The sequence below is a fragment of the Oxyura jamaicensis genome, chromosome 2, assembly GCF_011077185.1.
Source record: "Oxyura jamaicensis isolate SHBP4307 breed ruddy duck chromosome 2, BPBGC_Ojam_1.0, whole genome shotgun sequence".
NCBI classification, from domain to species: domain Eukaryota; kingdom Metazoa; phylum Chordata; class Aves; order Anseriformes; family Anatidae; genus Oxyura; species Oxyura jamaicensis.
Window position 1 is genome coordinate 103,422,757 of NC_048894.1, and position 23,363 is coordinate 103,446,119.

At 47.4% G+C, this 23,363-nt stretch overlaps 1 protein-coding gene across 4 annotated transcripts in view; it reads right to left on the minus strand.

Moving 5' to 3' along the window:
• Nucleotides 1-19,502: 19,502 nt before the first annotated feature.
• LDLRAD4 (low density lipoprotein receptor class A domain containing 4) overlaps nucleotides 19,503-23,363 on the minus strand; it is a 280,454-nt gene continuing 276,593 nt past the window's right edge. For all 4 annotated transcript variants that reach the window (XM_035318273.1, XM_035318274.1, XM_035318276.1 and 1 more), the window contains 2 exons: nucleotides 22,383-22,436; nucleotides 19,503-21,159 (listed from right to left, as the gene is read on the minus strand). In XM_035318273.1, coding sequence (XP_035174164.1) covers nucleotides 20,617-21,159; nucleotides 22,383-22,436 — 597 coding nt within the window. In that variant the 3' untranslated portion in view covers nucleotides 19,503-20,616. The remainder of the gene's footprint in view (nucleotides 21,160-22,382; nucleotides 22,437-23,363) is intronic.

The window sequence follows — 23,363 nt, forward strand, 5'->3', positions numbered from 1 at the left end:
ATAGTTGCTTTTCCTCCTTTCTATTTTAGTGCAATTTTTTTTTCCTTACTGTCCCTGCACACGTTTTTCTGTCATTATGCTTTGCATAATGCTGCAGGACACAGGCAATGTTGGCTGTGATAAAGGAAAACCAAGAGAAGATATGCTGAAGTCCACCCTAGTCATGCTGCAGGATCTTGGGCCAGGGGCTGGGACCTTGTGTGGCTCTTGGGCCTCATCTCTTCCTTGCATGGGGCAGGGGTTGCACAGGGCAGTTTCCTGGGATGGTCATGTAGCCCTCAAACATGTTAAATTGCTTTGTCCTCTTGCACTTCCTTACATCCAGCTGCCTGTGACCATTCTGGTGCTTCCACAATCCATCACTTCTCGTGCTATGTACAAAACGCTTCCTGTCAGGACTATGTGCCATAATAGACTGTCCTGTGTGACCATTCCTGCACCCACAGGAGCAGCTCATTCTGGCCAGTGTTAAGTGCCTCATCCAGGTACTCGGGTCAGTCTGCAGCATGAACCACCCAGTGGAGTTTCTGGGACAGCCACATCTTCTACCCAGGGTGTCAATTAACAAAGCACAGACTTGTGTCTATGGTTTGATTTACACAAAATGGGAGGGGAATTTTGGAGACTTCGAAAATCCCACCTAGATATCTTGTGACAATTAGTTAAATGCTTGGTTGTACCGATGGCCAGGAGTTTTGGTGGGTGACCCCTCAAGTCAGCCTGATGCGGAATTGGTGCAGTGCCTCCTGAGTGCAGAGGCCAGCTGAGGAGCTCACAAGAAGGTGACCTGAACAATGGAGTGCCCACCAGATCTCCCCAGCGGAGCACCAAGAGCCCTCAGTGAGGTGACAAGCCCAGGCAGAAGCCCAGGAGCACCTTACACTGCCTGCATGACGACTTGGTCAGTGCCAGCAGGGGCTGTCCTCACCTGGCAACTCCACATCCTCATGGCAAAGTCCCTTTCCCTGTCCCTTATCCCATGGAAGAGGCAGATTGTTCCTCCACCTCTACAAAACCTTCAGAGGTATGCTGAGACCAGGATGAAGAGTCCATCTCCACATAGGCAGTGGAGAAAATGCTGCTTTGGTGACTTACCCACTTCTGTCTTCTCCCTGCTTCATACAACAGCACTGCTGATAAAGGTGGATGTGAAGGCATTGAGTGCTGCCAGAGCAGGAGCTGGATCTGAAGTTGCAACCAAAGCAGCACCCGTGGAGGACCTGGATCCAAAATTAAGGCCTGAGATGGGGCTGGAGCCAGAGTTCCCAGGGTGGAACCAGAGCCAAAGCAGCAGCCCAGAAAGTAGCCAGAGCAGAACTAGCAGCCCACAGTGGGATTGAAGACATGGCCTAAGCAAGGGATTGAGCCAAGTTCAAGCCAAAGCCATGCCCTGAGATGTTGCCAGAGCTGAAGTAGCAACATGAGCAAGAGCAGGAGGCAAATTCATGTCCTGAACACACACCAGAGCAGAAGCAGGGGCCTAAGCAGAGACCAGAGGAGAAATAGCTCAAGATGGGGCCAGAGCTGAAGTTGCTGTCCAAGATAAGACAGCAGCTGAAGCCACAGCCCGGAATTGGACCAGAGCCAAAGTTACAACTGGAGATCATGCTGGAGATGAAGCCACAGACAGCTATGGATCTGGAGCCAAAGCCATGACCTGCTATCAGGCCCAAGCCAAAGCCACAGACTAAGCAGGGGTTGGAGTCAAAGTAGCAACCCAGTATAAAGCCAGACCTGAGACAGAGGTCCAAGATGGGGTTGGAGCTGAAATCACAACCCATGATTAGGATGGGTCTGACGTTGCAGCCAGAAATGGGGCCAGAACTGAAGCCATTGGCCAAGATTTTGGCAAAGAAACAACCCAATCTGGGTCTGGAGCCAAAGAAGTGACCCAAATGGGGCCAGCACTTATGCTGGAGCTCAAGATAGGGCCAGAGCTGAATATCACAATGAATTTGTCTGAAGCCAATTCTCAGCTGAGCCAAAGTTGCAGCTCAGGTGGGGCTAAACTAAAGTCATGGCCCAAACAGGGCGGGAGCCACAGTAGCCTCCTAAGCAGGAGAGTTGCAGAGCCAAAGTAGTGACCTAATATTGGGCCAAAGCCACCGCTGTGTCCTGATAGTGAGCAAGAGCTGAAGATGAGGCCTAACTGCAGCTGCTACTGAAGCCATGGCTCAAAATGGGGCCAGAGCTGAAGTTACAACCCAAGATGGGAGTAGGGCCAAAGTCACAGCCCACAGGAAAGAAGCTGCCCCGTAGCAGGCCCTTGCCAAAGTTGCTTATGGAGATGTGGCCATCTTGGTGATGACTTTGGCTGTGGCAGCCCAGTATGGGCCTGGAGCTGAAGTAGTGGCTCAAGTGCAGCATGGAGCCACAGTAACCTCCTGAGCAGGGCTGGAGCCAAGTTTCCAACACAGTAGAAGTCGCAGCCCAAACAGTAGATGGAGCAGAAGAAATGGCCCAAGCAGAAATCAGAGATGAAATCACAGCCTGAGATGGGTCCAGAGACAGCTTAAACAGGGAATAAAGATGAAATCGCTGCCCAAGGATAGGCTGAGACTGAACTCATGGAGCAGGGGGCAGGGAGGCAGATCCAAAGTTGTGACCCAAGATGGGGCCGGATCCGAAGATGTATCCGAAGCAGAGGCTAGTGCAAAATCACAACCTGACTTTAGGCCAGAGCCAAAGTAGAAGGCTAAGAAGGGGCTGGAGCCAATGGCCTGGTCCAAGTAGAGGCCAGAGCTGAAATCACAGCCTGGTATTAATGAGGCTGGTATCAAAGTGATGGCCTGAAGAGAGAATAGAGTTGAAATGCCCGCCCAAGAGGGGCCAGAGCTGAAGTCGCAGCCTGATACGAGGCTAGAGCCAGAGTTGGAGCCAGAAACGGGGCTGGAGTAGAAGTCATGGACCAAGCAGGGTCTGGAACAAAATTTTCATCCCAATATCAGACCAGAGACAAAGATACAGATGAAGATAGTGGCCAGAGCCAAAGTCATAGCCCAATATGTGGCACATAGTGGCACAGCAGCCAAAATACAGGCCAGAAATGCAGTAGCTTCCTGAGCAGGACTGGAGCTGAAGTTGCATCCCAGGCTAGAGGCAAGGTAGCAGCCTGACATAGCACCAGAGCCAAAGCCGTAGCCAAAGATTGGGTTGGAACCAATTTTTCAGCCCAATAATGGGCCAAGGGAAAAAAAATCTCAGTATTGGGCCAGAGCCAAAAGAACAGCCCAATATAGGGCTGGAGCCAAATCTACAGACCCAAAACTGGTCTGGAGCCAAAATCACAGCCTGAGATGGGGCTGAAGGCAAAGTAACAGCCCAGATAGGGGCCAGAGCCAAAGATACAACCCAGGCAGGGGCAGGAGCTCAAGCTGTGCCCCACGCAGTGTTAGGAGACAAAGTCACAGCTGAAGAGAGGAGTGGAGCCAAATTAGTCAACTGAGATGAGACCAGAGCTGAAAGAACTGCTGCCCAAGATGGGGCAGGACCTGAAGTCACGGTACAAGTAGGGCTGGAGGAGGTCAATGACCAAGCAGGAGCCAGAACAGACATGAGAGCCCACACAGAAGCAGGAGTCAAAGTCACAACCCAATATGGGGCCAGAGCCAAAGTCACGGCCTAAATGATGACCCACACTATCAGTCTAAAAGTCCACTAAAGTCACAACCCAGGGTGCAGCCACAGCCAAAGTCACTGCTCAGACAGGGGCCAAAGCTGCAGCAGCCTCCTGAACAGGGACTGGGGCCAAAATAATGGCCTGAGAGCTGACTGGAGCCAAAGTAGCGGCCCAAGGTAGCACCAGAGCTGAAGTTGCAGCCCTGGATGGGGCTGGAGCCAAAGTCATGACACAAGGCAGGGTTGGACCTGAACCTGGAACAGAGATAAAGTAAAGGCCCGAGCAAGCCTGGAGCCAAAGCCATGGCCCATGACTGGGCCAGACCTGTGGCCCAAAATGGGGCTGGAGCCACGGCTGGAGCCCAAGATGGGGCCATGGCTGAAGTAGAAGCTGAAGGTGGAGCTGGCTGCAAAGGCTGAAGTAAAAGTTGCAACCCCAGATGGGGCCAGAGCCAAAGTCACAGGCCAGATGGGCTGGAGCAGGATACATTTGACAAAAGAGATGTTTGTTTCAAGCTGTAAGACAGGAAACGATCCCAAGCCCCCAGAGACTGAGGACAAAGGATTCCTGGGGCACTACTGGGGCCAGACCCTTCTGCTCTGCCCCAGCACTTGTAGAGGAACGGGGCATAAATGAGCCCTCTGTGACCCAGCTCTGTGAGGGCACTCAGAGGTGTCCCTGCAGGGCAAAGCAAACAGGTTCCTTGTCTCCTCTGCCAGTGCTGGCAGGATGGAGACTGAAGTGGGGATCCAGGCCCTTCTGGGTCACATCCTGCAGACCCACCTCTTGCAGTGAGGTTCCTGCTTGTGCTGGAGCTCCTGGGACTCCTGGGAGCGTTGCCTGGAGATGGCTGACCCTGCGGGGATTTCCTTCCCAAGGCACAGGCTGAGCTTTCACAAACCTGCTGTAGTACAAACCTCCCTGCACCTCTACTAGATCCTCATCCTCTCAGCTGCCTGCTGGATATCCTCAGGGGGGACTTGCAGATGCCCTCCTTGTTGGTGCACCTCAGAGAAAGCCCACTGGAAAGATACTGAAAGCTAGACGTGTGCAGGAACTCCACAGGTGAGTGAAGCAGGGATCATTACCATGGATGGTGCTGAGACATTCAGGAGAGGACAGGGTTGGTTGCAGGGACTGGAAGAGCTGCCTTAATACTTACCTTCAGGCTGGTGAGGAAGAAGCCACACAAAGGCCCAGAGAAGTGGGATCCCAAGCTGTGGGGTGCCTGGGCAAGCCCTTGAGGTGCCAGTGACACTCCTGCAGAGCTGGTTTGCTGTGCTGGGCCAGATGAGGAGAGCCCAAGCACAGCTCAGGAAAGAGACTGCAGAAGGCCCAGGAGGTGTGGTGAAGGAGTTGACACCCACAGACCACTGCGGATGAGCTTTCCCACAGGCAGGGACCAAAACAGAATCACAGAATCACAGAACTGTAGGGGTTGGAAGGGACCTCGAAAGATCATCGGGTCCAACCCCCCTGCCAAAGCAGGTTCCTCAGAGCAGGCTGCCCAGGTAGGTGTCCAGACGGGCCTTGAATATCTCCAGAGAAGGAGACTCCACAACCTCTCTAGGCAGCCTGTTCCAGTGCTCCGTCACCCTCACAGTGAATAAGTTCCTTTGCGTGTCAGTGCGGAACTTCCTGTGTTCTATTTTGTGGCCATTGCCCCTTGTCCTATCCCCACAAACCACTGAGAAGAGGTTAGCTACATCCTTCTGTCTCCCACTCCTCAGATATTTGTACACATTGATAAGATCCCCTCTCAGTCTCCTCCAGGCTGAACAGACCCAGGTCTCTCAGCCTTTCTTCATAGGGAAGATGCTCCAGGCTCTGTATCATCATTGTGGCCCTCCGCTGCACACTTTCCAGGAGATCCCTGTCTTTTTTGTACCGAGGAGCCCAGAACTGGACACAGTACTCCAGGTGAGGCCTGACCAGGGCAGAGTAGAGGGGGAGGATCACCTCCCTTGACCTGCTGGCCACGCTCCTTTTAATGCATGCCAGGATCCCATTTGCCCTCTTGGCCACCAGGGCACACTGCTGGCTCATGGTCAACCTGTCGTCCACCAGGACCCCCAGGTCCCTCTCCTCAGAGCTCCTCTCCAGCAGGTCGTCCCCCAGCCTGTACTGATACTTCTGGTTGTTCCTTCCCAGGTGCAGGACTCTACACTTGCTCTTATTAAACCACATCTGGTTTCTTCCTGCCCATCTCTCCAGCCGGTCCAGGTCTCGCTGAATGGCAGCAACACTCCCCTACATCCCAGTCCTGGGCTGGGCTGCGGGGGAGAGCTGGGGACAGCCCTGGAGGAACTCTCCAGGCAGTTCCCACGGGTGCAGAGAGCATCCTTCTGGCTTTTATGGCCATAAATACACAAGTCAACACCCCTCAGGCAGCAGCGAAAGCCCTTTTTCCCCAGCTGCCTACTGCAGCCCCTCAGGGCACCTGACATGTCTTCTCCTGGACCAGCACTGTCCTCGTGTGACTGTCCTCGTCAAAACGCATTTTCTGATGGCGTTCCCCTCAGGGTGTCGGCTTAGAGCACTGAGCAGCATTCGTCCTTATTCACCACTTAACGTCAGCAACAATAATAATTACAGAACTGTAATTATCCCCTGGCAATTATCTGGCTATTTTGATGAAGATGATCTTCTAAGTAGAAAGAATACATCTTGATTTCGTAAGCCCTCAGGGCACCACATAGCGTTAAGTTTGGGTTAGAGTTTGATGAATTGGTTGGACAACTACAGGGGAGGGAACACAGGAGAGGATACACAGGCTTGTTTAGGAATAAAAAGGAAAAAAAAATATATAATACTAATATGACAGGGGAGAGTTTCATAAAGAGACATAATTAAAGAAAGTGCTTCTTTGTCTTGCCAGGTGGCCAGAAAGAGACTAAAGCACAACTGGAGGAGAACCTACCTCAGGTAACTGAGGGTAATGGTGGTGGTGACAGCGTCCATTTCTAAAGGTGAAGCCCTGAATCTTGTTTATTACCATGAAGAACAGGAAAATATATGGGAAAAGAGATATTCACACAATCTCCTGTGTCCCAGCTCTCCCTGACAAAGCAGCACATGGATGGGCTCAGGGAGATAGCAAGGGCTGCTGCTGGCAACCTCTGGGCTTCAGCATCCCCCAAGAGCAACTCGTGAGCTGTGTGGCAATATTCCTGCGTTAGGAGGCTTTGTGCTGGAGTAGCTGAAGGGTTGGACTGCTGCCAGACACTGTCTTGGTAACATTGGGCCACCAATGTGCTCAATCCAGGTTTGGTACAATTAGTACCAGACTACACATGCCATGGCTTCCTGACGCATATGTATGTATGAGCTCATGTTGCTCAAACATGGTGCAATTTTTGAGTCATCTCCATTGGCGCACTGACTCACTACAGAATCAGATATTCCCTGTCCTTCTGATCTTATGCCGAATCAAGGATCTTGCAATCAGAATAAAGTCATAAAGCTGGAATAATATTTCCACTGAAGCTGCTGCATCAAATCCATCTGAAACAGTCGTGATCCTACACCCAATCTGAACCGAAACTGTACTGCTGTCTTAGCAGTCGTGGGCCTGATCCAGTCCCGATAACTTCAGGGTGCTCTCTGGGCAGCTGGTGCGCAGCGAGGCTGGCACAGGGAGACAGCACAAGGTTCCTTGCGAGCTCTGCCATTACCTGGCCCTCGTGCCTACTGATGTCTTCCCAAATGGGGTCTCAAAGCTGGTGGAGACAAAACGCAGGTCAACCATGAGGCTCCAAATGCACAAGCTACAAGTTTACTGAGTAGCTTATTTTAATCACTTCTTATGGATATGCCCATACATGCCAAAAGAGCTGCCTGAGGGCTCACAAGGATCCAGATCTGAGAGAACACGACTGAAGTTACAGATGAGAAGTAATGCTGTACGTGCGCTTCATGCCTCGTAGGCTCACTGGTAGGTGCTGTGACGTGCCCGCAGCCAGCAGCAACCAGCACAGCCCGCCGTGCATCTGCAGCTGCCGCGCTGCTCTTCGCCCAGGCACTCCTTAAGAGCTGGATAGACTGGAAAAGCCATGAAAATAAAGACAATACACTAATATGTTATAGAAGGTGTACTCTGGGTTCTGCGTAACACCACTAAGAATATATTTTTTGTTGTCAGATCGTTGTGCATTAGTCTCCAAGTAATTTGCATGCATCTGCATAGTAGACACCTGCCTACAGCCAATCTACTTGAAAAAAAAGAGAGAGAGAAAGTAAAACTGTCAATGCAGTAGCAGTGCTTAAATTACAGCTGGGCAGTTACCTTGAGAGGAGTACAGTTTTACCACAGAGAGACACTTTTATTTCTTCTGTGTTATTGTTGGGCGGTGATTTTAGCATGCCCAATACCATTCTTCTGACAGAGCATAATTTTAAACAAGATGAAAGCGTCCATTTCGCCTAGCATATGGCTAGAGCTAGCATGCGTATTTTCTTATCTGCAAGCATAGTATCAGTAGAATATGTGGCATAATTTAAAAAGGTGAGAGGGCTTGCACACTGAGCAGCTAACGCCGTTGTCACTCAGCCGTACGGCTTTCACCATGCATCCCTTGCTGAGAAACTGCAGCATCTAACGCTGCACCAGCGGCTCTCCAAAACACACACAGGCGGGACCTTCAAGCAATTACCCAAGCCTTTCGTTTGCAGCATGAAGAGGGCCAAAGCAACGGGATGACTGGCTTCGCAGCAGGCAGTCAAGCCTTACCTGTTAGGCTTTTCCTGACAAAACATTAATGAAAACCACCAGCTCATCAGCTTTTTCAGAGGGCTGTAAAGTTTACAGCTATAAGCAAATCTGAAAGCACTTAGACTCCTAATCCCATTGTCAGAAAATAACTAGCTCCTATGCCTTTCGCTGTTGCCATAAACCCTGCTGAAAGGCTACGCAAGCATGTTAACGCTTCTCTGCTTGGCTCATACGGCTTCTTCACCGAGTAAAGCCAGCCAGGGCAAGCTTGGCTCAGCCTATGAAGTGCGCAGAGACCTGTAAGATAATTACACGTGTATGCACGTACACAGGGACATGCAATAAGCTGTAACATTCTCAGAGCTTTGAGAAGAAAACTGCCTCCCCTCTCCCTGTCCCCCCCCCCAAGAGTTTCTTGCTGCCCAGGGTTAAATGTAGGTCAAGCTGTCTGAGCCCATGTCTGTGGCACACAGAGCAGGATTAAACCGGAATTTTCCACTCCACTGTCAATCACGGCAATGTCTGCAAATGTTAAATTAATCTGGAGCGATCTGGCGTTGGCATTGAAGGGTGCTTCTGGGGTTCAAGGGTAGCACTTTGGCCTCCATGGAAAAAAAATGCCTTCTTTCTCCAGACAAGGGTTGGCTATGTTCTGATGGCTTATTTAGAGTCCTGAAACTACCAGCAACATGCAGAAAAATAGCTCTGTGTGGGACAGCAGCACATGAATGCTGGAAGCAAGCAAGAATGCTGGAGCAAATGCCTCAGCATCAGTGGGATGTGAACACGAGATGGGAAGATGATTCTGCATTGAGAGCTGCATATCCATCTCCATCTATGTTTCCTCATCTTTAAAATAGCGTTAGCACCTCTCTGCCAAGCACTTCATAGTGGAAGTCATCGAAGGGCACAAGGTATTTCACAGAAAGGATCTTCTGTTTTACACCCCTGAAAGACAGCAAGCCTTCAACCTGCCCTGCTCCAGGTTTAGCTAGTAAATGTGCTGGCATCCCAGCGAAGTTGCCTTCAGCTCAGCATGTGATGGACATTACTGGGACAGATCAGGCAGTCCTTCCAACTTAAATAATGCATGAAGGGCAATTTGTATCACCTAAGGTAAGCAGAAACAGGCCCTTATCTGCCTAACATAATTTCTCAAATGTTTTGAAACATTCTGGGGATAATTCATGTTGCAGACTGTACAGGGCACTGAGAAACTTAACTCATCAGTTTTACCACATGCCAAAGAATTGGACAGCTCAGCGCTAACCCCAGTTCTAAGGAGCAATGATTTGGCAGTCAGTCTGGAAAAAAAAAATGCAGAAAACAAGAAAAAAAAATCAGACAAGTTTTTATACTTGGTGCTAGAGTTCTGTAAAAGTAGCACGATGCAAACTGAACAAAAGCAGGGCATCACTGCAGTAGAAGTGAGCTGTGAGAGCAGGATTCAGCAGTAAGGTTTTTTAAATGTGCATTTTAATTAGAACTCATTTAAAGCACAGCCGATCAAAACAGTGATAATGAGAGAAGCCTAATTAATTTTTGTCTAAGCAATGAAGTCTCATTATAGAGTGGTCTTGGGAAGAAAAGGGTTTGGAGTGGTAAAACCAGGGTGTTTGTAATGAGAAGCAATACTGTGGGGAGCCTGGAAGCCAGACCTGAAGGTTTCACAGGACTTGAGCAGCCACTGTATTAATCTTTTAACAGGAAAAAGTAACCCTACTGAGATGAGACATCCCCATTTATAGCTGCATTCTGGGCTGCAACCATTGGCAAAGATATTAAAACACAATCAAACAGAATGGCATATTATAAAACAAATATAAATACAATTAAAACCAGATTAAGTAAAAGATCAAAGCGGTCTCCAAAAATGCAGTTTCCAGGGAGTTCAGGGTTCAGACAGTAGAGGAGGAGCAGGAGCTTGGAGGTTTGCAGCACTTCTAAGCACCGAGGAACCAGCTACTTCTTAGTACTAAGGAAGAATTAAAATGCTGTAGATGAGGGAGAGCAAACTCATAATAGGAAAAGAGAATTGTTACTTTTAAATAACACAACAAAAAGTGTCATAACAAGCAGGGTATCAGACATGGACCAGGAACATGTGGCTCCCTCAGAGCTCCTTTCTGAGCCCCAGGCTTGCAGCACTACCTCCCTCTGAGCATCCCATCTGAAGAGCAGAGAGATCCAGCTCCAGCAAGCACAGGCACAGGTATAAGAAACAACATGAGAGAAGTATTTCATTAATAATTATGATGAACAGAGCATCACTTTATACTTACACATAAATAGAAAATATTTGTTCTTTCCCAGTTTTGTTAAGCTTTCTAACAGCAAAGTGACAGGTACCAGCCATGGATAATTTGATCTACCTTTCACTACCAAAGGTAAATGTCTTTCACAGGACCTTTATGTCCATTTTATTTTTTTTAAACTAAGTTTATCTTTTCCCTCCTTTCCCCACACCATTTTAACCATCAGTCACAGTGTGCACCAGCTTTCTTACCAGATGGTGTCTCTTTCCCTCTGAGCCATATCCTGTATGTTTGCTTTTGAACCAATTTCTTCAACTCAGTGATCTGGGGCTTGTCCACCACTTGGTCAGTCAGCACTGACCTACCAGGGGCAGCCACTGGCACCCAGTGCTTTAAGTGGGATTGAGGTGGGGTCCTCAGGCTGGAGGAACTGGAGACATTGTGGGCTTGGATGAAGGGTTCTACTCATTCACTGCAGCGGGTGATGGGCAGATGCTCTGACACAGCTGCCTCCTGTCATGGACCATCCTCCGGCACAGTGGCGGGGCAGAAACACCCAAAACCATCCCTGCACTAATCACCAGAGACTGAGAATCAGAACACCGATGTAAAGTCTTCATCAAACACCCATTTCCCAGAGCCCTCCCATGTGTTTCAAAGGCTGAATCCACCCCCTGACTCTATAATGATCAGCTACCTGGCTGCCAGCAGAAAACCAGGGAGGAAAAAGGACATGCATTCACCCCAGTGAGGGCCACCCCAGTGGTTCACCCCCCCTTTTTTTTTCCTCCCCCACTTCAAAGAGAAAATAAATTCAACAGGAGCCAAATGCATTTCATGGTTTTTAATAATTTTCTGCTATGGTTTAACCACAGCGTATTAAGAACAAGCATAAAATCTGTATTTAAAACTAACAACAGCACTTAGAGCAACATCTTCCTTTAAAAGTATTGCAATAACAGACCTTAGGTCTAAAAACTAGGACATCACCATTTGCTCAATTAAAAGAGTCAGATACACAACAGTTGAAATCTTTTTCTGTATATAACTGGGAGTTACTGTGGAAAATAAGCAACAAATTAATTGTGTTAAAAGGAAAATAAGGTAAAAAATTAAAGCAAGCCAGGTTTGTCATAGCGTCACATGAACAGCTATTGAGAAATCCCAATACAGTTGTAAAAAGACTTACTGCTTTTAATAGCTTTGTTTTTACAACAATAAAATTTAAAAGAAAGAGTAAATATTGTTGATAGTGCTGTACATATTTCAGAATAACTTGAAACAAAATGGACAAAAAGAAGAGACGTTGAAAACGTGATCTTGAAAGCCACAATGCTGGAAATACAAAAAAAAAATCCATACAGCAATAAAGCATTTTACACTGTAAAGTAACTAGCAAGAAACAACAAAGAGAGGGTCAACACTCTAAAGCCAGGCATCTGATGGTTATTTTTAAGTAAAAGAGCCTGACTGATGTACATACCATCATGAAATGCTCTGAGCACAGCAGCATTGGGCAGTCAATAGCAATACGAAGATAAAATCCCTAACAACGTTTACATAGTCTTGGTACTGTAAGTAGAAAAAGGTTGTTAAAATATATTAAGGTGGTATTATTACTATTTTTGCTGTCCAGGCCTATGGTGCCTGAGGCTCTCCTAACTTCTGCTATACTTTTTAAAATCCTGGCTGCCTGCTGTGCTTCGTGGTAAATGGCAAAGCGTGAACACAGCTGTGAATACACTCACTGAGTCTGCTCTTTCCACTGCAGCTTCAAAGCAAATCAGTGCCTCCAGAAGGAGGCACACTCATGTTTGGTCCACTCAGTATGCAAGTTTTGTTATGATAAATCAATACCCTAGGTTCTTCCAGCACGAGGTTTGCTCTGTAAAGATCCTTCCTAGTCAAGGCCTGGGTTTTTTGTTTGTTTTTCTTCCTTCATGCACAGAAGTTATTCTGCAGTGCAAACAGAAATGTGAAAATGGCCAGGCAAGACATACTTCCAGAACAACTGCTCTATGCCCTGGCAAACAATAAATGAGTTAACAAATGACAGTCGTAAAATATGCACACTTCACTATGGTACATGCTTACTGATAAAACAGCTCAATAGAGAGAGGGATGGAGACAAGCTACCTGTACGGGCTTGACGATGTGGAACTGGCCATAAATTTTACGCATTTCTTTGAAACAAAAAACAGAACAACCATGGTCAACATTCAGACACAGGACGCCCGTGAGTGCTTTAAAAAAGATATTTACAGACAAATGTGTAGCTGGAGTTTCAGGTCAAGAAAAGTCACAACGGGCTGGCCAAGGACCGCGCTCCGAGCCGCGGACCAGACCCGAAGCCCACCGGCACCGCAGGAAGCCTCACCATGGACTTCACTGGGCCCTGGACAAGGCCCCCTGAGTTTTCGCACAGCATTTAGCTAGCCAGCTGAAAACCACACAAAAATGCCGTCTCGACCACATCCCGACATGTCGCTACGTTACATCTGTGGTTAAAGCCTGACGAGTATAAAAAAGCTACATACAGACAGGGGTATCTACGAGAGATCAGTTGGTATCCGTCAGTGAGAGGACTGGTCTGTCTCGGACCAACAAACTTGTACATCGCCTACCGTCCTGGGATAATTAGAACAAACAGCTTAGAAAAATAAGTAGAGTATCTGCAATTCTCTAAACTAGAACTTCACGTTTAGTTTTCCTGAGGTATTTGCTTCACTGAACAAGCCACGCTGAGAGCACGCGCGGGGCACGGGGACGTGTGGGGGGACCCTGGCTGCCGGGGACACCTGGTGCCCATGAGGACACCACCCGGTAGATGTGGTGTGGACACCAGCAGAAACACCAGGGGTCAAGCCAAGCTCTGTGCCATGTCCACCTCAGCACCAAACTGCTTTGGGCCTGTCTGCCGCCGCCGACCTTGGCGCAGCCATTGCCAGCAGCAGTCGGCACGGCAGCGGGGCATCAGGAGCGGGGCCTGAAGGCCCGCACTTGTCTCATAGCAGACCATGGATTTTCATGTCTGCCCTTACGGCTGGCACCCCTGCAGCCACACGGGTCCTCAGGGGTCCCCAGATGCAGGCCAGGCCCTCAGACCACACATGCTGGCTGGGAGGCGGGACACCAGGGCCGGGTATTTTTTCTTAAAACTCTTGTTGGCCTACTTTTGATTTTGCAGGGGTGGTTTGGATCAGTTCCCACTTGTCTGAGCTTCACTTCCCATCAAGGACGCAGACAAAAAAAAAAAAAGATTTGAAAGGTTTTAGCCCATTTCTAGGTTTAAAAACAAACAAAAAAAAAAACACACACAACACAATCAAGGATAATAATAAATAATGTATCTGCTGGAGAAGTAGTAACTAATACTGGTCCAACTCAGCAATAGCGAGGCAACAACCAATATGAAAAGCATCTAGCTGCAAGGTTAAAGCTGTGGAGGTTTTGTTTGTTTTGTTTTTTCCTTTTTCTTAAAGTGACATTAAAAAAAAAAGATCTTCACAGCAAAGATGCATCAAACGACCAATTGCTATACACAGGCTAGTCAAAAAGGATTTGTTCAAACTTTTTCCCTTATGATATTATATTGATATTTAATAGGAAAATAAAATACATAGACTTTTTGTCATTTGTATGCATTCATTTGCAAATCTTCTTACAAAAAAGGACCAAGCGCAGAAGTTGGCATTCACAAAGTCTATGCCATTTTTTTTTGTGTTAAAATCGGTATCATCTATACATTATCTTACAGTATTAACAACATCTATTTGTTTTTTTTTGTATGTTTGCTTGTTCTACCCATTGGGTAGGATATGTGCATAATATATTCAAGTTATACACAGCACCATACAAAGAAAAAAAAAAAAAGAAAGAAAAAGACAGACAACTGAAAAAGCACCATTTTAAGTGAGGCACAACAAAGGTGGGAGTTCAGGGCCTGACCCAACGCCCCCTGAAGTTGGCAGGAGTCTTCCTGCCAACGCCACCGGGCGTTGGGTCAGGCCCTCTCGAGTGCAAGGGGATTCCTATCTGCTCAGACCTGAACATGAGGCACCTTAGTTGCTTACAAACTACTGACATGCAAACCTCCTCAAAATTATAGCTAGCACGTACGTTGATAATTTATTAATAACCCTACCACAGCAGACAGACAAGCACGAACCAAGGAGAGAAAGGAAGAAGAGAGACAGCTTCGTCACCCACAAGATCCTACACATACCACGCCGTGTCAGAAAGCTCACATACCAAACCAGGTAAAATAGCAGCAGCAGCAGCAGCAGCAATACAGCAAAGAAATGACAGAGTCATCTCTGGCAGTAAATCACACAGAAGGGGGGATGTTGGAGGGAAGGGGAAGTTTCTAGGTTTCGAGTTTGTTTCTGTATTGATAACCAACAAAAAAAGGCAAGCTCTTTTAGCGCTGAAGCAGTACCAGCAATACCAGTTGCTTTTGTTCAGTCTGAAGCTGGAACGGGGAGACTACAGCAATGCAGAAGTCAAAGCCAGGAGAGTTTGCAACATGTCTCGATACAAAATCATGCTGTTTTTCCTTTGGAAGCAGGAGAAATGCAGTGGCCCTGAAATATATTTAATGCCAATAGCAGCAACTCTTTCAAGGGAACACCAGCAGGCTCGTACACCGTGTGCCTGGGGTGCCCACCGACGTGGCAAAGCACCTCATCCACACGGAGCCATCAGCAACGCTTGAAAGAGTTTGCTGGGAAGAGGCAACAGGGGTCCAACGCTGCTCACGGGGGCTGAACTGAGTGGTGCAGCTCCTGTGAATTCCCCAAGTGGAGCTGTACCAGTAAAAGGACATTTATTTATTTTTTTTGCTGGTGTAAGTGTGCCCAATGGGGCTTTTGCCAGCGTAGCAATGGAACCAGAGGTGGGGCTGAAGGTAACCTGCACCCCTGATTAACAAGCACAGACTGGCAAACTATTAAGTATAAAAAAAGTCTTACCAACCAATCTTTTCAGCTAGGCCATTCTCAAAACTTTAAGCTTCCGTTTCCTAATGAAACATACAGAACAGGAAATTCAGAGAGTTCGGCCAGGAAACCTCTGCAACTCCAACGCATCCCCACAAGGTTCTACAGGACCTCAACAGGTCTCAGACACTTCTGTAAGAGCCCCTCTTTCCAGGGACTTAAAACAATCAACATATTTGGGGCTAGTTTAGAGGAACAGCTGTAATGCACTGGTTGACAAGCAGGCAACAAAAGCCATTTATGTGTAACTAAATTCTTTATAACAGCATTTACCTAAAAAGCAAAGATGCAATCAAAAGCCAGCCTTCACCTGAACCCACTAGACATCACTTTGATCTTAGCATCAGCTAGGTCTGAAATAGCATGCTTCTGAGATCTCAGGGGTACATGAAGTACATTAAGTACATTTGCTTTGCTTACGTGATTACACGAGGTCTACATTTGTGTTGTCCCAAAAGCACGAGGACTTTTCAAAGCCCAGCCTAAAAAGAGAGCTGTTGGATGGAAGATGCACTACTGCGCTAGGTCACAGGAAAGAATTTCTACAGCACAACTCCTCAACCGATAAGAACAGGGCATGACATTTACAGGAGCGAGAAACAAATACTCCTCACGCCTCCAGCTGTTTGACAAATGACCTGTCATCGTTCCTGAGAGCACAATGCCATCTAGCATTTCTGAAAGGTGATTATGGAATAGTAATTAATATACAGATTATCCACAGATAGGACAGAGGCACAGTTTAGCATGCAGTATGTATGCACACACGCAAATGGACACAACTCAATAGTAATGACCAGAGAGAACATGGGGACAATCCTAAATATCTTGAAGTGTACCAGCAAACACATTGTTTAACCCTGGGGGGAAAAAAAATGCAAACAATTTTAGAACACCTATTTTCACCAGCATTCCACTTTCTTTTTCTTCCTGCAAAAGCAGGTTACCTTAGCTACAATGAATGCGCAGGGCTCAGTCAGCGGAAGGCTAGCAATGCGCCTTCCCCAGAACACAAACCTACAGACCAGGGTCTCAGTCTGAAGGTCTGACAGCTCGCTACCCAGCAGGGTTAGAAGCAGGGCTCCAGCAATGCCATTCAGCTTACACACAGGACGTTTTAGCAAGACAAATCTTCCTTCCCCTTCACTTCACTAAGAAAGCGCCTTCCTCCAGACGTGATGTCAGCCCGCTCCCTGCTCTCCCCTGAACCACATTCATAGAGGAAAAAAAAAGATAAGAGATATATATTTTTTAATTTCTGCAACACACAAATTCAGAGATTCGGGATGGCAGAAGCAGCTGCCAGCTGGTGGGAGAAGGGGGGAAAGCAATTAAAAAAAAAAAAAGGCACCACTCAACCCATGGTTCCTGCAGGAGCGTAAATGCCTTCCTCACTACCATGCTAAGCACCGTGAACCTGAACACTGCTCACGTCAATGGGCACTAGTTTTCGTATTCCTCATTCGTATCTTTAAGGCGATTTCACGTTCAAAGAGCCTGATGGCACAGCATTGCAACGAACCCAGCCCCAATCAGGCCCAGCACACAACAAGTAGAGCTTAGTGGCAGGGCGAAACCTCTTTTCGATGGCTACACCCTGCCTTCCCCAGCCCTGCAAGATCACAGGAGAACACACTGCAAACGGGGCACAGTTAGCACCAAGAAGGGACCCATGCCAAGCCACTTAAGGGATTAATTAACTTTTGTGGTAGGTAAGAGAAGTCATAATGCTTTATTTCTTAAAGGTATGTTTAAAAAAATACACCTGTTAGCCTGAAAATTTCTGAAGTGGGGACACGGGAGTGAATCTGGGGCAATACTGGGCAACGACCAGGAGAGGCAACCAGAATTCAGGCTGATACGATTCATCAGATAGCAAACCGCCCAGGTATTACGTGTTTATGTGCATGATGCACATAAAACAGAACACCAGTACGGAAGTGTAATCCACGTGGCTAACTCTGCGGTGCTTCCTGAAATCTTTAATAATTTACAACGCTGCATTTGAGTGGCTGTGGAATACTGGATATTCGCAAATGGAAATTTTCCATAAACACTGTGCAGAATTAACTGTATTCAGAGAATACCAACTCCTAAGCCCGTAAAGATTAATAGCACTATTTAATTTTTATATTCTTTATTTTACTGTTCTGGGGCATATTCTCTCTCACTACAACAAAAAAGAACACACACCTCCATAAAGTTACCCTTTTGCTGGGATCAAAGATCACCAATATTCATTCAAAAACATTGTATTTACCCTCATAAGAGGCCCCCAGACAAAAGCAGCGGATGGCCCGCTCACCTGCGGCAAGCACCAGTGACAAGACTTTCATTGCTGCTGGGAGTACTGGCTGCACGTGAGCTTTGGACAGCAAAGCATGAGGAGAAGACAAAGACGGAGGAGGAAATGCAACCATGGGCATGTATTGAGTTCCTTTCTACAGAATGGGTGGAACAGCTCACATTTTCCATGCACAAAAAAACTTCCTCGGTCAAGAAAAATTGAGACAACCGTGCATGCATCATACCCAAGAATATGAATGGGAAGTGCATAAATTCACCGGCATGCTAAGATGCCAACAGGTGGCAAAGGGCTGTCTTCAAAGCAGGTATATTCCCCAGAGGTGGCTTTGAAGGTAACTTCAAGGCTCACCTCTGTGAGATCTGCACGTGGGGAGAAGTCGGTATCCAGGTGTGCCCAGACAGGATGACCGAGTTCCAGCTGTTCTCACCTAATGGTTTTTCGGCTAAATAACCCACACTGAGGCAACAGCAAGGGGTCCGAGTAGGCACAAGCATCATCTGGCCAACAGCTCACTTCCAACGCACAAAAGTCACTGAAGACCAAAACCAACATTTGCTGAGTTTGCTTTCCGTTTGCTTAATTCACCTAAGGGATTACGTTCATCCGCAAAAAAATTAAACAACTTTTATTCCCAGGAACTAGATGCGACGAGAGCCCCAGCTGACTGACAGCCGCCTAGTCTTCTCCTGAACACCCGTCCCGTGGGGCTGAGCGTGGAAAAAACGAGTCCCGTCATAGCCTCTCCCGTGCAGTAACACCTAACCTAAGAGGCAGCGTTACTCTGCATTACCGGGGTGACTCAGACCAAGGAACAACTACAGAGACAGGTGAGGCTGCACACCCAGGCTAACAGTTAGGCAAATTCTAACCTAGCACAAAACCGAGTTAGCTCATGAAGAAACCGATCCACGCCGAGGCCCGTAAAACACGCACACACAAAGACACGCGCTCTGTTTTGGCATCAAAACTCTGCATAGATCAAAGACTCGCTTCAGGTGCCAGAGCCTTCAGGTGCCAGCCTCCAGCCCAGGAAGCCGGCACAGGGCTCCTGCCCGCTGCCAGCGGCCGAGCACAGGGCATCGGGAGCAGGGAAGGTGAGAGATCTTAAAGTGAAGAGTCTGCAACACGCACACACACGTATATATATTAGAAACTATGCAAACTAGAGACTCTACGGGTTCTTACTTTTAAGTCCATTTCCAAAATGCATTTTAAGTGCAAGTTGTGCTTTTTCATGTGCTTGTGCTGCCACTACCACCATTCGGCTGCCTGCCAGTGCTGCGTTTGCTTCCACACAGAGCCAGCCAGGGAAGAAGCACCCCGCACCCCGCTTCACCAGCGGGTAAAATCTTCCAACTGCTTTTAAGACCAGCACGACAAAACCAGGGCTTACAGATGCTTAGCCAACACGTCAGCACCCTCCATCCATCGCTGGCAGGGATGCTGCAGAAGGCAGCACCGCCGCCAGCTCTCGGTACTGCTGCGGAAACTGCACGGGGGCTCCAGCTACGAAGGCCCCTTCGCTTCAGCAGGCTGGATCTCCAGGACTGAATTTCAGTATCTAGAAGATGGCAACGGAGAGCGGAAAGCACAACAGAGCCTCACGTATTTTAACAGCATTGCAGGGGAAAAAACCCACCTTGCATTTTTAAACGATTTATTGCATAATGTCATGATATGTGACTAGATACACTTCAGGCTACAGGGAGGACAAAAATCTCTAAAACCTTAAGTACTGGTGACACTGCGTTATGAAAAGGAAAAGAACGGCAGCACTTTGTTAGAATCAGTACAAATTAACACATCTGGGCTCTTGTTTTGCCTTTTACGAAACAAAGAGTCTAAACTGCAAAATAGCTAAACCCTAAGTGATGGAAAATGCTGGCATGTCACATCTGCCTTCTTCCATCCAAAAGTCTCCAAGACACTTCGTTGACGCGCTGTTACTTGGATGCAAATTATTGCAAAGACAACAAGTTAAGTGTCCCTGTATTTCTTGATTTGGGTAAGTCAAGAGATGTTAGGCTAAGTCCTGTCCCCTTTTTCTAGCAAAGCTGGGGGGAGGGGGGCAAACTCCTCCAGATCACTTCTGGGGCTCCATCATTATTCCACAGGTGAAAAGACAACATATAGAAGAACTTCACATAAAACAGTTCCCTCATATATATTTTTAAAACATTAAGATAGTGCAACTTTTTAAAACACATTTATCACAACACAAATTAATTCCTTGCATTCATCTAAGTTCTCAACTTTATACCTTGGCACACAAAACAGGAATTTTGATTCATATTTTAAAAAAAAATGCACACCCTGGGAGAAAAAAAAAAGCAAACTGGCCAATTCTTCCCCCATTTATCTAGCAAAACCTTCTTCTTTCTGCCATTCAGTGAGTATAAAACAGGCTACACAAGCCTCATTTCTGTGCTAAGTTTACTTTTAGAATTAAATAATTGAAATAGTTTATTAAAAAAAAATAATATATCCCCCCCTCCCCTGAAACACTGCTCGTAGACAAACTGAATGGAAGTTTGTATTTCTTTCGATCTGCTTTGCATGCAATTCCCCTGAAAGGAATCAGAAACAAAGAACTGGTTTGCACGTTTGGTTTTACTAAGTTGTACCACGTGAAATGTAACAACATTGTGCACCGGAGCACGGGGGTCTTCCTCCGCCGCCCTGCTTGGATCTCTTGTCTTCAGTTCAAATGCACCTGGCAGAGTGACTCAGACCAGGTTCCCTGGTTTCCGGTCCTGGCCTTTGCTGGGGACAATTGTGCTCTCTGAATTGTTCTGCTGAAACTGAAGTCTGCTCCCCCTCTGCGAGGGAGGAGGCGCGTTGCTGTGCTGGTGATGGAAAAAAGAGGAGCCTGGGTAGTGCCCCATGACCTCGCTGTACGTCGGGGGTGGTCCTTCCATCCTTCCATTACTGCTGTAGTTGGTTGCACTTATGCCCGAATTGCTGCTTGGTGGGCAGGGGCCCCCATTGTACATCGAGATGTCTATCAAGTCGCTATCAAAAATGGTTCGGTTGGGCGGCGCCCTGACAGATTCCCGGTTGAGCTCCATCTGCTGCTCTGGGTCCCGGAGCTGCAGGGTGCACGGGCCTTGGTACGGCGGCGGCTCTTCCCCGTCCGAGAGGGAAATGGTCGGAGGAAGGTCGATCTCATGCTGCATGTAAGGGTAAGTGGGCTGGAAGCGACTGAAACGGTCCCGCTGCATAAAGGATGGGGCGGTAAACCTGTCCCTGGACCTTGGAGCATACATAATCTGCAACGGGAAGAGAGAGACACGTGCCTGAGCGGGTTCTCCCTATTCCAGAAGAACTGAGAACATGGAAAATGCTTCTCTTTGTCACCGATCTTAGAGGTTTAATCCAGCATATATTGTGCTCCCACGTGCGTGCATGTGAAAAAAGGGGTAGGAGTTGCAGGAAGGATCTAACACAAAGATATTTGAGAGCAGTTTCACAAAGGAAGGCCGAGATCCTACACGGCTCCTTCTGACGTTACAGCATGCAGAGCTGAGATCAGACAATTCTGCTTCTGTACAGAGGAAACACTTGAAATTATTTTTCTCTCTGATCTTCGCAATTAATTAGTTCTGAGGAAATGAAACGTCCCAATGCTGAACTTCAGCTGCAGCTTGAGCCTCCCCATCCTACTCCAAGGAAAAGCAACCCCCCACATTATCAAAGAACTCAGATGGCTGCTTTAAGTACATTTTGTGAAGGTCCAGCATATCTCACGCCTTCACTACAAGAGCAGATCAGGTGTCCTCCGCCCCCTCAGTTCTCAGCCAGACCTCAGCCTCCCAGGGAGACTTCTGCTCTGGGAGTGGAAAAAATGTCTCTGGCATATTAAGCACTGGAGAATGTCAGGATTTACAAGAGGAAGAGTTTGAGATAGCTCCTCATGGAGTATCTATTCCAGATCTGGACAGACACACCAGCTTCTTAGACCCAGATCTATCAAGTTGCTCTTTTCGTTTCTGGGTCCACACAGGGTCTTCATCCCCTGACCCCACACATGCAGTGTCTGCTGCCACGAAGATTCAGTTGGACATAGGAGAGCTGTGCCACCACACAGGACAATGAGTGGCAATGTCTGTGGCTAGCCAGAAGACAGGAAACACTGCTAACAGAGAATGTGCTGTAAATCTGGGAAAAATACAGGGGGCAGAGCAACAGGCCTCCCAGATTCCATGGAAAACTCAAATTACCAAGCCACTGCATGTCACTTGTCTGTGAATACCCACTGTGCTACAGGGAGCTGCTGATGGAGATGAGGCGTTGTGTAGCTAGAGCTTCATTCTTTTAATTAAAAAAGTCTTAGACATTTACCGAATGCAATTTGAGACAGGTTCCATGTGAATCTGGCTCTTGATCTACACTGAAAAGGCTTTCTTTACTTAACAGATGTATGTTTTGAGAGGAGGCAAATATACATAACGAAAAGGAGGAAAGCCAAAGATAGTAAGAAGTCTGACTTTACCTCTGAAGCACCCTGGCGCGATACCGAGCTTTCTGAAGGCCACAAGCACCCTTCCTGGAATGTAGAAGAAAACAACAAATGAGAGAAATCAACAGATCACAGGACAATCCTAACTTGATACCAAAACTCTTACAAGCAATCCGCTTCTAACAACTGGTCATCTGCACCTGGAGAAGTTATCTGCACCTTCTTCCTTTTGAGAACTAGAGCAACCAGCGGCTCTGCCTCCCATCAAGCCGAGCTCAGTGTGCTGGTGAGGTGCTGAGGTGCGTGGCAGCACGCGGGGACAGCAGGAGGCAGTTCAGCCCTCGTGTGCTGAGCTGGTACCCGTCACCTCCCAGCTGGCGGTGAGGCCACGTCAGCAAGGGCAGCAGGTACGACGAGGCTTGTCTTGGCGGCGAGCATCCAGATTACACGCAGGAGTCAGAACAGTTCACAACAAAACCTGACGTCTGTAACGTCAGTGAAGTGACGTTCACCGTAAACCCCGGAAAATCCTGGTCAAACCTGCCAGTTGCCTAATTCCCTGCGGTAATGAAACAGCTGAGGTTTCAGCCACTGGTTCCCCCCCCAGCCACTTCCCCAGCCGCCTTCTCAGGCCACAGTATTTTCTCTCTCATGCCCTATAAGTCTGTTCCCTGTAAGTCTGTTCTGATACCATACCAACGCCCAGGGCTGAATAAAAAGCCAGAGAAAAAATTGTCAATATGGGAAAAGAGCTTCAGGTATATTGTTATTTTTCTTCTCAATTTTTTTTAGAGTCCCAATAACTACTGCAATTAATTTACCTTATTGGAAAATTTCACAGCTGAGAAGGACACGTCAGAGAGACTGTAAAGGACAGAACTGATTTTTTTTTTCACTGTAATTATCTGGTCATGAGCATTGTCTTGGTGCTAAGTAAAGTTTCATGATGCTATAGACAAGAAATTTCAGGAGCAGGAAAGAAAAGGCATACTGCCCCAAAAGCATTACCCTGTA